This window comes from Ambystoma mexicanum, chromosome 6p (assembly GCF_040938575.1).
Source record: "Ambystoma mexicanum isolate Mex_15411 chromosome 6p, UKY_AmexF1_1, whole genome shotgun sequence".
NCBI lineage: Eukaryota > Metazoa > Chordata > Amphibia > Caudata > Ambystomatidae > Ambystoma > Ambystoma mexicanum.
The window spans coordinates 513,370,897-513,387,616 of record NC_090935.1 but is presented as its reverse complement, the minus strand read 5'-3'; the positions used below and the strand labels follow the sequence as shown (position 1 = coordinate 513,387,616).

Here is a 16,720-nt window from a genome sequence, read left to right as displayed (position 1 = left end):
TCTAAGGCATCCATTTCCAGATGGATTGCTGCCTGTATCACGGAATCTTTCACCGGCCAAAAGCTGAAACCACCTAAGGGTATTCATACGCATCAGGTGCGAGGCAAGGCAGCTGCGGTTGCTTTTCAGATGTATGTACCCTGGGAGTCCATCGCTAGAGCGGCTACCTGGGCCTCCCCATCTGCTTTCTGTAAGCATTACTGCCTCGATATGAGCTCTAGGGCCAATGCTCAGTTCGGCGTGGCTGTGCTGAAGAACCTGTTTCAGTAAGGGGTATTTCCATCCACCCATAGTTCCTGTAAGGAGTGCTTGGGAATCTCCCATAAGTATGGAGGAAAGGGGACGGGATGTAGGAGTATTACCAGGTTACTCACCGTAGTGACCACCTTACTCCTAGTCCATAGTCCCCTTTTCTCCATACGCCCGCCCGCCGTCCCCTCTAATAAGGTTCCTCTGTTATTGCTAATGGGTCTCCGACCCTGCGATAGAAAAGGACTGATGGCCGATGCATGGGGCGGAGCCAAGGTGGGCGGGGTTACGGCCGCGTGCCGGGCCCCGCGCAGGAAAGAGAGGAGGGACACATTTTTGAAAAAAATGTGGATGCTTTTTAGAAAGTGCTCCGGTCCCGTCCCACAGGATGGAGAGATGTCCCATTAAGTATGGAGGAAAGGGGACTATGGACTAGGAGTAAGGTGGTCACTACGGTAAGTAACCTGGTAATTTTGTTAGATTGCAACTTCGATCGGTTCCATTGCCAAAATACAAGGTGGAGGGGTATAAAGGGCATCCCTGACTAGTTCCCCTTTTTTATATCTAACTGAAACGATACATAACACACATTCAGGGATCAGCATTTTCATGCTTAGCAGTGAGACTTTGGAACTCGCTCCCAAAGGAAATACGAACAACAGAAGATCACCTAAAATTCAGGAAACTGTTACAATACATGGCTCTTTACCTCACCAAGCTAAAGAGGGAACATTGAAGGAAAAACACCAACACATCACAATAAAGAACTCTGAAACTGGATCAACCGGAGTAATAAAACAACCCCAAACACCGTAAAATAAGATGAACACAACGCGCACATAAAGGCTAATGACAGCTGACGAATCCTTCTAAAAACTCACACTCTGCATACCCACCCTCCAACACTGAAGAAACCCGACGCATACCTCTGCCACAAAAATCACACACAAATTACAAGCACTCTACCTACTCTCCACCACACCCAAGACGCACATAAAACACCCTTTTACAATCAACCACCACCACAGAATGTCGATCAACTCTGTTAGTGCCAACCATTTTGTATAAGCTAGTGAACGGTCAGTTGGGGAACATGTTATTGAATGTTGCTTTTCAGAGCTTCTTTTGTTAACATGCTGCCTCATCTGTGTAGGTCTTTTCCACTTGTGTTTTGCATTACAGTATGGCGAAAGAATACAAGAATGCTCCAGTTCGATAACAATTTGCTTCTCCGATGTGCCTTTTATTGGCTTTTCCATCTTAACTAATGCAGAATCTTTACAGGCTGCTAAGAAAGATTGTACAATGACTTTACCGGTGTGTCTGCTCAGTAAATGGTTTCAATTCAGTTTGCTTTTTCCTTTGAGCTGCAGCATGTAGCAATACATTGTAGCGAGTGAATGGCTGCATTATCGGTGTTCACTTATGCAGGCAGATATATTACTGAATTGTCCTATATTGGAATGGATAATACCATATTTGCTTCCAAGTTTTCTTTGACCCTGCAAGTCACTAGACTTTTATAATGAAGTGTGGCACATCTCTTGCTCTTTTTCTTTTTCTCTCTTGGCCTCTTCCACTCCACTCCCCTCCCTACAACACTCACACCTTTTTATTTTCGCTTTGTATATAGATCTTCATGCTAGATTTGTCCTTGTTAATGCAGAATTCTATTTATGGTGGTCTGCCGACTTTTTTGAGGTCCCCGAAACGTTTTGCTTTTTCCTGGGCATTATTTTTTTTTTGGATCTCTGACCTATTTCTGTGGTCGGTAGATGTCCCCCTGACACTGCGCCCCTTTTTGAGTATATGGTACAGCGTTGGAGACAAGCGATGCTTTTAAAGCACCCTATTTCTGCTCAAATGTCGTCATATATCCCTACGCTGGTTTTCGGAGTAGGCTTGTGACATCTATGCTTTAGTCTTCGCTTCACCAAGGGAACAAGCCAAATTACTGCATAGTTTAATGTTCCTTTATGGTAGCCATTGGGGTGCCAATGTATTATTTTTTTTTATTCGTCAAAATACCCACAAATTTAGTTTTGTGGTCTTCCTTGGTTCAGTCAAACCACGAGGCAGGCATGAACATGTGGGCTATTTGTGAGCCCAGCCATGTACCTTCTATAGTGGTTGAACAGATTTTCAGAAGGAAAGCAGGTTTACTTGGCCGGCTGAAGAATTATTTTGCTTTTTGTGCAGCTGTTTAATTTCTAGGACCAAATCTGGACCCTGCATCCTGGGCTAATCTCTGGTCCAGGGTTCCGGCTGCTGGGGTTCCTTCCTGGTCCTCCTTATCTGCTTTGGCCATGCCTTACACCTTGGGATGGTGGTCTATGCTGTTTTACTGCTGCTTTACTGCTGCTGTCACTTACTGCTAGAGCTTCCTGCATTGCTGCTGGATGTTGCTAACCCTGTTTGCAAGGGTTTTATGTCCTCAACACAAAGCCTCATCTGGTCCGCTGAGTTGTCATGGGTCATCTGCCGCATCGTCTTTGTGCTGGGACTGTTTCTGCTGGGAGGATGACTTCCATTGTACATGCCAGGAGAATGTACCCTGGTCTGGTTCTTTCATCTTCCTGGAGCCACTTAAGTTGCTACTTTGTCTTCTACATAGTGGGTCCAACTAGTAGGAAGACCAGTTGTTCTTTTGGGCCGCCTGGGTTGTTTACTCATTGTTGAAGTCCCTGGGTGACATGATTGTTCATCTCACCTTGTAAAAGAAGAGTTGATCTTACCGGGTTGTTTTACCTTACTGGAACCATATTTTCATGATTCATTTCCATGAGTACTTACCGATGGGCCCTTTGTTGGTGGCTTATTCTTTATACTCCTCGTGAGAGGTCGCTGTGGTAGTTCTCTGCAGGTATTTTCAAACCATGCTTTTGAATGGATTGTGTTCTCCAACTTATTCCTCATCTTTCTTAGACATGTAATGTCCACAGCTCAGCTGCTTTGGAAATTTTTCAGCAGAGAGCGCCCAGCTTTGATTTCTTCAGATCGATGTCCCTCGAAGGCCTTCATTGAGGGTGACTTCTTCGGATGTTATAAGTAGCACGCAGAGCGCCCGTACCCTCAGTTCCGTTTTTTCTGCAAACGTCACCCGATTCGTGCCAAGTAATGGTCTTCGTCTCCGGCAAAAATGGCGAAGCCTTCGACGCCCTCGAAGCCCTTGAAGTCATCGGCGCCATGCCCGTCGGGTCCTCAACCCCGGTCAGGCCCTCAATGCCATTGTCGATGGTGTTGATGGCTCCGACGGCATCGGTGCCGGCTGGGCCAATTTTACCAGTGAATGTCCCTGTGCTTGTGGACCCTCCAAGGAAGGCATACACCTGATGATAAGAGATTCACTCCTCTCCCGAGGAAGGACTTTTTAGGAGGAGCAGTCTGATGAGGATGTTGTCCCGTTTGGCCTCCAGTATGGGACCCCTAATTCTCCTGACTGCCTCATTTCAGAGGAGAGTCGTATGGAGGATCTTTGTCAAACCTTGCACAATGCCAGTGGTATTGACGCTTCCCCTGAGCTGGAGTTTGGCAAGCCGGATCCAGGCGAGCATGCCGAGTCCTCATATCGCAGGCTCATGTCTAGGTCCAGGCATTCTGTGCACTTTGAGCTAGATGACCTTACGGATATCTTGATACCAACCCTGTGTTGCCTTTTCATATGGCTCTTCAGAAAAGGGTGGCTGCAAATTGGTGCACCCTGGAAGCTACTCTGGCGGTGAATGTGTCTCTGACGAAAAAATACCCCATCCAGTAGTGACCCCTGCTACCTGTCCACTCACGCCACCCCGTAGAGTTTGGTGCTCCAGTAAGCTACGGCTACCTCCAAGTAGGCGTTGTAATCTACAATCCCTCCTGATGGGGAGGATAAGCATGTGGATGGATGGGCATGCAAGGTTTTTTCTGCTGGGACTATGGAATTAAAATCGACCAACTCTACTTGTGCCTTAGCAATATTTTCACACTCTCTATGGAATTGCGTTTCGTTAGGGGCTATGCATATTCCCGAAGGGGAAGAAAGGGATGGTTTTTTTGGCTATTCAGGATGACAAGGATGCCATGTGTGAATCCCTTCAGTCTGGGTTGGATACTGTGGATAGCATGAGAAGGTCCGTGGTTACGAGCACCATGATGCGCAGGTTTACGTGGTTGAGGAAGTCTGGTTTTGCACCTGATGTGCAGGCTCGTCTTCTCAACATGCCCTTTGACGGGTCTTATCTGTTTGGCACCAAGGCTGACGAGAGCTTTGAGAAGTTGCAGACCTCGAAGCCAGCTGCCAAGTCTTTGGGTGCTGTTGTTAGGCAACCTCAGCCTTTTCGTCCTAGGGGACAGCAGTGGAGGGGTTGTTCCTTTCGTTTCTACTCCTCAATTGGAAGGGTGAGAGGAATGGCCATTCTAAGGGGCCAATGTAAGTTTTCCCATGGTGGACGAGGTAGGGATGCCAAAGTCGCTCAAGCTGCAGCCTCTTAGCCATCAGGCATTGCAGCAGCCGCTTCAAAACCACTCTGAAGCCTTGAGTCACACTTCACCGGTAGAGGGCAGGCTGTCTCAGTATGTAGAAGAGTAGCGAGCCATTACTTCGGATGAGTGGGCTCTGGAAACAATTGCCCACGGCTACTGCCTACCTTTTCTTCGACAGCCTCATGACAATCCCCCGGGGAAGCACTCTTTGAAGAGTCTGGATCCTCTCCTTGTGCAGGAAATATTTACCCTTCTGGAGAAAGACGCCATAGAACCAGTGCCTGTGGCGGAGAGGCACAATGGTTGGTATTCCCTGTGTGTTTTGATTCCCAAAAAGGACAGAGGACTGAGACCCATCTTGGATTTACAGTGCTTGAACAAGTTCCTCAGGAAGACATGTTCAAGATGGTCACTCTCTCTCAGATCCTTCAGGCCCTCCAGCTTCAGAATTGGTTTACGTCATTGGACCGGCAGGATACTTATTTTCATGTGCGGATCCATCTCAAGCACAGGAAATACCTGAGGTTTGCAGTTGGCGGGTCGCTCGATCGGTTTCGGGTCCTGCCATTCGGGTTGACCTCCCCTGAGCATCTTCAAGCTCATGATGGTGGCAGTGCATCTCAGGAGAGGGGGGATTTAATTCTACCCCTACCTGGACGATTGGCTGATCAGGGCACGTGGGCACGTTCTCCCAAACAGGCCTTGGATCATCTCAGCGTTACCTGCCACTCCTTTCACAAACTGGGCTTCTCCCTCAATTTCAATAAGTCACATGACACCGTCCCAACAGCTCCAGTGCATCAGGGCTGTGTTGGACACTTCCTTGGGGAAGTGCTCGCCACCCAAGGTGAGGACTCAACATATTCTCCAGATGGTCACCAAATGTCAACATGCCCAGTGTCTTCTGGCTTTCCAATTCTTATGGTTGCTCGGCCTCATGGTGTCCTGCTTCTGGTGCCAGAGGCCGACTGAGAATGAGGTCCCTTCAATGGGCACTCAGGATGCAATGGTCTCAATTCTCAGGCAAGATGTCGGATCTCATTCAGATTCCATTCCGGGTCTCGCAGGATCTTCTGTGATGGGCCTGCGAAGGAATTCTCATGAAAGGAGAACCTTTTTGGCAACCGTGGCCAGAGGGTAACCGTAGTGATGGACGCTTCCCTCACTGGTTGGGGGGGATGAGGGGGTTCACGCCAACGATCTGACCATCAGCGGGCGTTGGTTTCCATCAGAGGCCAAACTACACATCAATCTTTTGGAGCTGAGAGCAATCAGTCTAGCACTGAAGGCTTTCCTGGCATCTGTACGGGGAAGAATGTCCTGATGATGACGGACAACACGGTGGCCATGCATTACCTCAACAAAAACAGTGGTGTAGGGTACTGTGCAGAGAGGTGATGCAGCTCTGGTTCTGGGCAATACAAGAGGTAATCTCCTAGTTGCAGTGTATCTAGCAGCAGAGGAGAACACGGTGGCAGACGTTCTAAGCAGGCAGAGCAGGGTTTCCCACGTGTGGGCGATAGCTCGGGAATTCCTTCAGGAGATGTGCGCCCTTTGGGAAAACCCACAGGTGGACCTGTTCGTGACCAGTGCCAACTGGAAGTGCCAGAGCTACTGCTCAAGTGAATTTCCTCAGAGAGGAGCTCTAGGACACACGTTTGTCATGGATTGGTCATTACTGCTTCTGTAAGTGTTTCCTCCGATCCCTGTTGTTCCTCAAGTTCTAAGGAGGTTACGGAGGTTCGGGTCCCACATGATCCTCATTGTTCCGGATTGGGCCAGGAAAGCGAGCGCGTTACCCAGACCTTCTAGACATGTCCATCTGTCCTCTCATAAGTCTTCCCCAAACAGTGGATCTTCTCTCGCGAGAGGATGGTCATGTTCTCCAACCAGAGGACAAGACTCTCAACCTTCACGCATGGTTGCTGGAAGGTTGAGATATAAGGATTGGGACTTTCCGGATGATGTAATGGAAGTGTTGCGGTCTCCTTTTCAGGTGCTGGTCTGGGACCTTAATCTGGTCTTAAAGTTTTTGATGGGTGCTCCAGTTGTACCTTTGCACTCCTGTCCATTGAGGTTGTTGACCTTTAAGACTGTTTTCTTGGTTGCAATAACATCTGCTAGAAGAGTGAACGAATTGCAGGCACTGTCTTCTAAGCCACCCTTTACTGTGTTCCACAAGGACAGTTGTATTGAGAGTACGTCCTTCCTTCCTCCCTAAGGTAGTCTCTGACTTTCACTTAAGTCAGAAGGTTGTGCTACCTGCTTTCTATCCTCCTCCACATCCTAGTATGGAAGAGGAACGGCTATATAGGTTGGACCTGAGGAGAGCGTTAAGCTTCTATCTTTCCAGATCGTCCAAGGTAAGAGTGGACAACCAGCTCTCTGTGGGGTACAGTGGTCACAGGTTGGGCAAGGCTGTTTCTAAACAGACCTTGTCTCAGTGGATCATCCTCACGATTTCTGAGTGCTGTAGACTTGCGGGCAAAGACCCGCTTGAGGGCTCATTCCACCAGGGGCATTGCTACATCGACAGCCCTACAGAGGGGTGTTCCTGTTAAGAACATCTGTGATACTGCAACGTGGTCTTCCATCCACATGTTTGTTAAGCATTATTCCCTAGATACTTCACACATTCAGGATGTGGCCTTTGGGAAGGCTGTGCTTTACTCTGCCATTTAATTGGGTATTTCTACATTCTTCTGCCTCCTCCACCTTTGGTTACTGCTTTGGGAGTCTGTCAAAGATGAGGAATTCATTGGAGGACACAATCCATTCGAAGAACAAGTTACTTACCAACTGGTAACGTTCTTTCGACTAGAGGTTCCTCCAAAGTATTCCTTATCGCCCTCGCAGCCTACCACTCTGAAGAATTTCCTGTGCTGTTGCAGCTTGTGTTCCAACAAGGCTGAATGCAGTCTGCGCTGGTTGGGCCCACATGAGTGGGAGGTGGAGAAAAACATGAACTGAGGCAATGGGCGCCGTGCGTTCTACTTATAACATCCGATGACGTCACCCTCGACGGAGGCCTTTGAGGGACATTGACTCGACGCAGGGCACCCACTGCAGAAATATTTCCGAAACAGCCAAGCTGTGGACATTACATGTCAAAGATGAGGAATACGTTGGAGGAACATCCAGTCAAAAGAACGTTACCAGTTGGTAAGTAACTTGTTCTTCTCATTGACTCAAATTGGGGGGAACAAATCTTGCTGTGCTGCATCTTGTTTTGGGGCTTCTGGGTTTCCCACCTGGCCCTGGATCTCTTCACTGGGAACTTAACTGGGGCCTCCTGTTTGGCACCATCTATGCACCTGTGGAGAGAAATGGATTTACCTAGCTTTTCACTACCATAGCTGGCCAAACCTCCTACTGATTAAATGACTTTGTGCTGTATTCCTTGGCCACATTAAAACACTTGAATTAAACACTTCTGGAAGTGACTGCTACAGGTACTTAACTGGACAGTGACATTTTTCCTGGGTTCTCTCTTGGTCTCTGGAGTTTAGGTCTAAAGATTGGAATGTTAGCTGGTGCTCTGGACTTTCTCTCAATTTGTAAATGCCTGCATTGCATTAAGTTATTATTATTTTATAATTTGAGCGCGTATCTAGCTTTGAGAAGCAACTAAGCACTTTACAGAAGTGTATACAAAAGTACAGATGCATAATGGAGTGCTTTTTAGAGGTAACAGAACAGATATACAGCATGGGTAGGATACAGAGGGGCCCAAATGAGGGGTACAGCTGTACCGGCATATAGCTAGTTAGGTTGTGCAAGGGACAACATGATGGCCTAGTGTTGAGGAGGAGAGATTCCTTGAAGAGGTGGGTCTTGTTTGTTTCTGAATTGTAGGAGCATGGGGACGCGTCTGATGCTGACAGGTAGGAGGTTCCATAGTCTTGAGGCGTAGGCAGAGAAGGTTTGCTTACTGTTCCTTTCATTTTGCAACAGCAGATTTCGAGTCTGCACGTCTGCTGGCTTCTGGTGCTGCGCTGTCTGCCGGAGATGCTGAGTTTCTACGCTAGGTAGCTGGGTGACTTGAGGGCGAGTGCCTTACAGATGAGGCAGCAAGATTTGAAGGTGATTCATGCTTTCAGTGGGATTCGGTGAAGGTTGATGAGGGCTGGGCTGATGTTGTATCTGCGTAGACCCTCAATGAGGCGGGCAGCTGCATTTAAGAAACTTCTCAGGGGTACAAAGGAGGATGACAGGAGGCCTTTGAGAAGTGCATTGCCCCCATCCAGGCGGGATAGGACCTAAAGCTGTCAGGAAGGAGGAAGGGTTTGTCTGATTTTTCTTAGCTATGTGTAGCTTGAAGGAGAGGTGTTTGTCTGTGGATCCCGGGATATTTGGCGCAGGAGGTGAGCTCTGGTGCGAAGCCCAGTTCGTGGTTGATATGCATGCATGTATGTATGCATGTCTGCGTGTTGAGGGTTGTTGGTGAGGAGTTGGAATTCGGTCTTGGAGACGTTGAGCTTCCAGTATGCACTGGTCATCCAAGACTGGATCAGAGCGAGGCTGGTTTTGAGTCTATGGAGGTCAATTTTGAGGTATAGCTGTGGGACATCAGTGTATTGGTGGATGTTGTGTGAATAGGGGGGGGGGCTCCCAGCAGCTCCATGTAAAGATTGAAGATCACTGGGGAGAGTATGGAACCCTGTGGAACTTCAAAGGTGACTGAACTCAGGTTGGTAGGTTTGGGGGAGATTGTTGGTGTCGATGTGTTGCTGCAGTTGTGTGGCTACTGCTTCTCGATCTTTCCTAGGTAGGGAAGATGGGTGAGGTGGTGATAGTTAGCTAGGTTGTTTGGATTCAAAGTGCTTTTCTTTAGTAGAGGGATGTTATGTCCTATTTTTAGGCTCTATGGGAGGGTGCCTTGAGTTAGGGAGCTGTTGATGATCTCCATGTAGGGAAGGAGAGCTTCTGTGGGGAGGGTCTTCAGGATGTATGCTGGGAGGATGTTATCTGTATACGATGTGGCTTTGACGGTGGCTAGGGTTTCTACCAGGTCCTCTGTCGAGTGTCTTGAATGTTGTTCAGTGTGTGGAGATTTTGCGAGGAGGGACTCAAGGTCATTCTGTGGATGCAGAGTTGGTGTCTGTGCTGGAGGATCTTGCTGATTTTGTCAATGAATGTGTTGATGGCGGTGGATTTTTCAATGAATGGTATTAGGAAATGCTTTTTTTACTCTTGTGGCTACAGTCTGCCCTAAGAGTGGAATACGTCCTAGTTAGTAGCACTACCCGGTGGTTTTATTATGACCTGGTGTGGCACTCCTGTCACTAGTTACATCAATCTGTGCCTTCCCAGGGAGCGCAAGGAGTCCTGCAAATCTAAACTATTCTTGTTTCTGTTTTTATCTCCCTTATTGCTCTAAATATTTACTGTGTAGTGTGCACGTGGTAAAGAGTATACCTTTTGTAGTATTGATATTGATATTTTGTTTCTATGACGTTCATACACAAGTGTTTCAGAGCGTGGCAAGGTAGGGGAACAGGGGAGAACAAAATAGCGATCTTACTAGGCCCAGTGACATTGAGAACACGCAAGTGATGGGAGAGGGAGAGGGGAAAAGTGCCTGGAAGGGGGGAGAAGTGGAAAGTGCAAAGCAAAGGAGAAACAGATAAATAATAAATAAATAATATAGGCAATAAATAGTGGTAGTGCAGCCATCGATTTGCAAGTGCTAGTTTTAGGGCAGCAGACAGGGTAGGTCTGATAAGTGCAGGAAGAAAAGGGTGGTTGCTGTATGGGTACAGATGCAGATCCAAGTGCAAGGGGTGGCCCGGAGGCAGTGCGAGAGGGTGAGCAGGTGCCTGGGCCCGGAGGACAGAGGGTGACCAGGTGCACGATGCCGAGAGAACAGATCAGCAGCGGAGAGGGGGAGCAAAGGCAGAAGAAAAGAGGAAGGTCTTGAGGTGCTTCCTGAAAGAGGCAATACTACTGTTTTCATGGTTTCTTTGGCAATGTGGGTACCAATCATGACTGTTAATGTAATGTTTCACTGTGTCTAGGTTCCCTTGTCCACCCCCCAATTTGCCACCCATTTATCCTATGTATAGGATCTATCACTAGCTAGTGTCACACCCTGTTAGCAGATATGGTGAGACATGTCTTCATTGATGTTTGCTGTTTTTGTATACATACACTAGACCCATCTTATGACTAAATTGTACATCCATTCCAAATCTCTGTTCTCCATCTAAAGGGCATGGTTTTCCTTGAGATTCTCTTTTCCAGATTAACAGTTCACATGCTTCAGCTTCACCTGGTATACTCTCCTGCTAGGACTTTATGCTATGAATTTTCCTTTTAAGCATGAAATTACTTTAGCCCATCTGTGGCTTATCCACTCTTGTTTCACACAGTTCTATTCAATATTCACTACCTTTTTCATCAAATGGTTCTTTGTCCCTTTTTCGTGAGCACTTCACTTTGTTGCTTTCACTCTTATGGGTTCAATAACGCATTCATATGTTGGTTCTTAAAATACTGTAACTTTTCCCTTTGTATCTCTTGTTCAGTTTCCATGAGGTGGCACACTGCCAGGCAACCCGGTAATCCATCTGGTTTATCTGGGCTTACTGGTAGCTCTTTGCGTTCTTATGCTTCGGCTCCCTTTACTTGGCGTTATTCCCACGGCGCAGCATACGTGTGCAGGCAACCAATTAACCCATATTTGCGTATGCATTGGATGCCGGTTTGCTTCGGTTGGGCACTTTGAAACTTTTTCAGTCCCAACTTCAGTTTGCAGAACAAGTAAAGCTTCATAATATGCTTATGCTTCACCCCCTTAACATACCCCTGCCTTTTCATAGCACGTAATGCTGTGCATTGATTTACATTTTGTATTCACTCTGCCGTTTCACTATCTGGAGTTTTACGTTACGAAAATGTATTGTGTATTTTAAACATACTGTCAATGTACTTAGGTTTTCAGTTGAATTGCTCTAGTGTAGCTGGCAATAGTAAACAAATGAAATGCACAATTATATAAGCATTTGAAACTTATTCTACATTTTGATACAGGTTTGCTACAGAAAAAGCAAGTAGCTGTTGAAGCTCTTCAGGTTTGCTGCCTTCTTTTGCCACCGGAAAATCGAAGGAAGCTGCAGCTGTTGATGAGAATGATGGCAAAGATCAGCTTAAACCGAGAAATTCCACCTCTCTGTGAATCTGTTGGAACACGGATGCTGGTCTGTACATTATCCAGTTTGGTATACATTTGCTCACGATATGCTACTTCTCAATGTATGCCAAGCTTTTTCAGGACTTGGTGCGCTTCCAGCGTTCATACAGTTTACTTGCTTTTCGCACATCACCACTTTCACTCTTCTGAGGGACATACCTGTAATCGTGGGAAATCTTAAAATTGTGCTGTTTCTCTAATTTGTGATAACAAAGTCTCCTTCCTCAAAGTTTATAAACTAATATGGAAGCCAGTACCTGTAAAAAGCACAGTTGGTCATTGTCCAAGCTCACACTCTCCCTGAAGAATACGTTTCTTTAACTCCATTCTACGTTCATGATTTTGTCTCAAATGCTCACATTCCCTAAGCTTTCAATGAGCCAACCACTTTAGACACCCCAAGATTTCGGCAAGCTCCTCCTTTATCATCTTTTGATAATTTGTTCATCCAGTCATCCTGTTTACAATAGCGGATTCCCATTGCTACCTCACATCATAGCAGTGCTCAACATTCCTATCAGGGGACTGCATCAGCAATCTGTCAAGGGATTCTGCTTCCCGGGCACATTAACCACAGAAAGGTTATTCTCCTACATGCTCACTAATCACTTTGATATGCAGTAGTGGCTAAACCTGACTCCTGCATGGGGAGAAGATAAAGATAAAAAAAAAAAGAACTTGTGGCTGTGGTATACAGCATAAGGGGGGCCTCCACAAATGCCCTCAAGTACATGGTGTGCAGCAACATGCTAAGGCCTCCTTTTCAGTGATTTAATCATTCTCACTGGCTCCCAACGTCCTGAGTACAAAGGTGATGGGGGCATCCAGGCCCTCCAAAACCTGGCTGTGAAATATACACATGCATTCACAGTGAGATAGGTCTTGGCTGTGGGGTTAAACCTGTACGCAATGGGAGTCCTATCCATACTCCTACGTCCTGTCCCCTTTCCTCCATACTGTATGGTCGTCCCTCGCTAGGGACTGGAGACGTAATCTTTTTCACAAGAAAAATCATCTTACTCTTCAAATTTAGATGCGCGGTCCTGGGAGCATGCAGTCCCCAGACTCCGCCCACTGGTGCCATTCCCCAGTCCTCTCTTCCACGTCGACGGGAACGGACCGCTTTCACCTGCGATTCTGGCTTAGGCCTCTGGCCTAGTAATCCCACGTGCTCTTCCCTATTCATGTCGGCTTTTTTCTTTTCTTTTTTAAAACTTTATTTAGTGCAGTTTCAGACATACAACCTCGAATCACATGAATATACTAGTTTGTTACAATCGCGTTTGAGCACAATAATAAGCAATCAAATAAGCTATGCAAAATCAACATAAAATGTTAGGCATATAATCTCATGGTACAGCTATTGAGCAGACCTCACCCTCCGTTGATACTCCCGGAATGGTTCCCATATGTCCTTGGGCATACAGCTGGATATCACCAATGAAAAGTAGCCCTCCTCCCTTTCGTTGGCGTATGTCAGTTCTTTGAGCCATACAGTTATATCTGGTGCAGCTTTCGATTTCCAATCTTTCAATATACATTTTTTGGCAATCGGACAACCGGAATTAGAGGCAGCGTATCTTAACAAGTACCTTTCGAATGTCTCCAAACAGGTATTTGGGGGGCGAGAGTGTAGGGGGATGTCAGTGATCTCATACAAAGTGCCTGCAACTGATTGCCAAAACTGGGCAATCCGTGGGCAGCTTCTATACATGTGTATAAAGTCCGCTGCATCAGCACCACCTTTGGCGCATTCACTATTGGATGTGGGTGCAAACCTAACCACATGTGCAAGTGTGTAATGTAGCTGATTTAGTACATTAAATTGTATAGGCTTGAACCTAGCATTTATTGAGACCTCACTCGTCAGTCGGCACCACCGTAACCATGTTCTGTCGTCAACTGCGCTATTGAAATCTGTTTCCCATTTCCCTCTAGCATTGTGAGTAAACGTTTGAGCATCCTGACATGTCTTGTACAGTCTGGATACCAGCCTTCTGGGGTCCCTGCTGGACACCACCATCCCCAGTGGTTCACAGTTGTGGAGTTATCTGGGAACGAGGGCCATCGCCTCTGGACCGCTGTTCTCATTCTGAAGTACTGCAACAACTTTATTGGGTTGTTGCCCAGTTCTTAAGAGAAGACCTAATGGCTGACAAGACCCATCTGGGAAAAGGTTGTGTAAGGTCGGCATCTCCCCTGGGGCCCATGTTCTCTGAATGTCCCTGGCATACGTTGGGGGAAGGTCAGGGCAGTTCCATAGTGGAAGTGCCCCACAGTATGGAGCTATCACTCAGTTTTTTAAATAATCTTGCCTACGCGTTGACAGTTATGCGGACCGGATCAAACATACAAGTATCAACATGCTTGTTAGCAAGGACAATGGATTTCAGGCTCAAGGGGGAGGCACTGTACCTCTCCAGGGCCCTATGGATCGGGAACTCCTGAGAGGAATAACAATGGCTGGCGAACCGTTCCTGCGAAACAATATATTATTTTATTTATTACATTTGTTATACGGCCAGACCCAGAGGTATCAGTGTAGTTACAGACAGTGGTTAATTACATTTTGATAATAAAACATGATGATAAAACATAGGAATACAAAGGAAAACAGTGATATTATTATTTACAGTATATATACAGGCGGCTGATGGGATCTAGGCTAATCTTAGTATTGGTTGAATAACCAGGTTTTCAATGCTTTTTTAAATTGTGGAAAAGAGGTTTCAGTCTTGATGTTGGTGGGTAATGAGTTCCAGGTTCTAGGCGCAAGGACTTTGAAGCCGCTGCCCCCTGCTTTCTCTCTTTTATATCATGGGATATCGAGGTGAGAGTTATTAGATCTTAGAAGTCTGGTTTGAGCTTTCTTATTGACTGTGTTGATAAGTTATTTGGGAGCTTTGTTGGCAATGCATTTGTGCATGATGCTTAGCGTTTTGAATAGTATCCTAACTTGTATAGGGAGCCAGTGATTGTCGTGTTCAGATTTTTCAATACCTAGAACGGCTTGGAGGGCTTTGTTCTGCAGGAGCTGAAGTTTGGCTATGTTGGTTTTAGAGGTGCCAAGGAAGAGGATGTTACAATAGTCGAGCTTAGATAGTATAAGTGCTCTTGCTAACGTAACGCAATTGTTGGGTGAGAGAAATTTACGGCTTAGGGAGATGAGTTTGGATGTGGAGGAGGCTAGTGTGTTTACTTGAGACATAGTTAAGGAAGCGTCTAAGTAGACACCCAGTGTCTTTTCTTGTTTGAGTACTGGGATTGATGTGCCATCGATGATAAATGATTTATAAGTGGGCTGTAGTAAGTCGATTGTGGAGGTAGAACCTTTTATGAGTATCTGTGTTTTGTCATCATTGAGGCAAAGGCGATTATTCGCCATCCAGTTTTGTATAAATGAGTATATTTGGTTGATGAGTAGTGAGTCTTGTTCGTGATTGCCTGTTAGCGGGATATAGTTTGTATAGTTAGTATAGTTCAAAATCAGGGGTTTGTAGGCCACCTTGTTTGAACGGCCTGGTCAGTCCCTCCCACTTCATCCGCTGGGCTCCAGCTCCCCCCACACAACAAATAGCCAAGGATCGTAATTTATCAAAGAACGTGCGTCCCGGTCAGACGGGGATGTTGAAATAGTACAATAGTTTAGGGACCACTTCCATCTTCAGTATAGAAAGAGTCTGCCATATAGTGAGATGGGGGAATCTAGCCCAGAGTCCCAGCTTGTACGCCAGTGCCAATAAGTATACTTCACGGTTATTTGCCAGCAAAAAGCGATGTGTGCGCAAAACCTACATATACAAATATTTAAATTTATGTGGGACCCACCTAAATCCTAGCAGGTCTGACTTGGTGCAGGTGGCGTTGGTCAGCGGGAACTGTTCCGATTTAGATTTGCTAATTCGATACCCTGAATGAATAGAGTACTCGTGGAAATTTTGTGCCGGATTTCGAAATCGAATATACAACAGTGTATCATTGGCATAAAGAGATTATTTGTGGCGGGCGAGCTATATGAAAGCCTCTGTGAGGGTTTTTAAGTCATATTATGCATTCCAGGGGCTCAATTGTCAGCGTGAAAGGTAAAGGGGACAGAGGGCAGCCCTGTCGTGTATCATGACTCGTAACAAAGATTGGTGAGTTTGCCGCCAGTGTGGACCCTTGCAGCCGGGAAAGCATATAGCAGATGAATAAACTGTATAAAGAGACCTCCTAATAGCCTCTGCTGGAAAGCCACAAAGAGAAACTGCCAGGAGACTGAATTAAAAGCCTCCTCGGCATCAAGCGATGCAGCCACGGCCTGTGCATGTGGGTCAATTTAAGAGATAATGCTAAATAACCTGTGGAGATTGAATGCCATAGAGCGGCTGAGAATACACCCTTAGACTCGTCTGGGTGGACCAGGGACGACCTGCAGGGCAGGAGACGGGTGGACAGTAATTTAGCAAATATCTTGGTGTCCGAATTGAGTAAGCATAATGATTTGTATGAGGCCATCTAAGAGGCTAATCTGTTGGGCTTTAGTAATACTGTAATTACTGCCTCTTAGAGCGAAAGGAGTAGCCGACCGAGTTGGAGAGATTCCTCCCACACCTTCAGTAGCCTGGGGGCGAGGATATCACAGAGCTCCTCATAGAATTCAATGCCTAGACCACCAGAGCCAGGGGCCTTACCAGAAGGGAGTGCCTTGATTGCCTCAGTGATCTCCTCAAGAGTTAGAGGTTGATTCAGTGCCAGTTGCGCTTCCTGTGGCACCATAGGGAGTGGGATCTCGTTCACATAGCTCTCCAGTTCCGCACCAGTGCACCCATCGGAAGC

General features: G+C 46.5%; 1 protein-coding gene across 2 annotated transcripts in view; it reads left to right on the top strand.

Annotated features, from left to right (window-relative positions):
- Nucleotides 1-16,720, top strand: part of DEPDC1B (DEP domain containing 1B) — a 479,942-nt gene that overhangs the window by 368,625 nt on the left and 94,597 nt on the right. For both annotated transcript variants that reach the window (XM_069627327.1, XM_069627326.1), the window contains one exon: nucleotides 11,743-11,909. In XM_069627327.1, coding sequence (XP_069483428.1) covers nucleotides 11,743-11,909 — 167 coding nt within the window. The remainder of the gene's footprint in view (nucleotides 1-11,742; nucleotides 11,910-16,720) is intronic.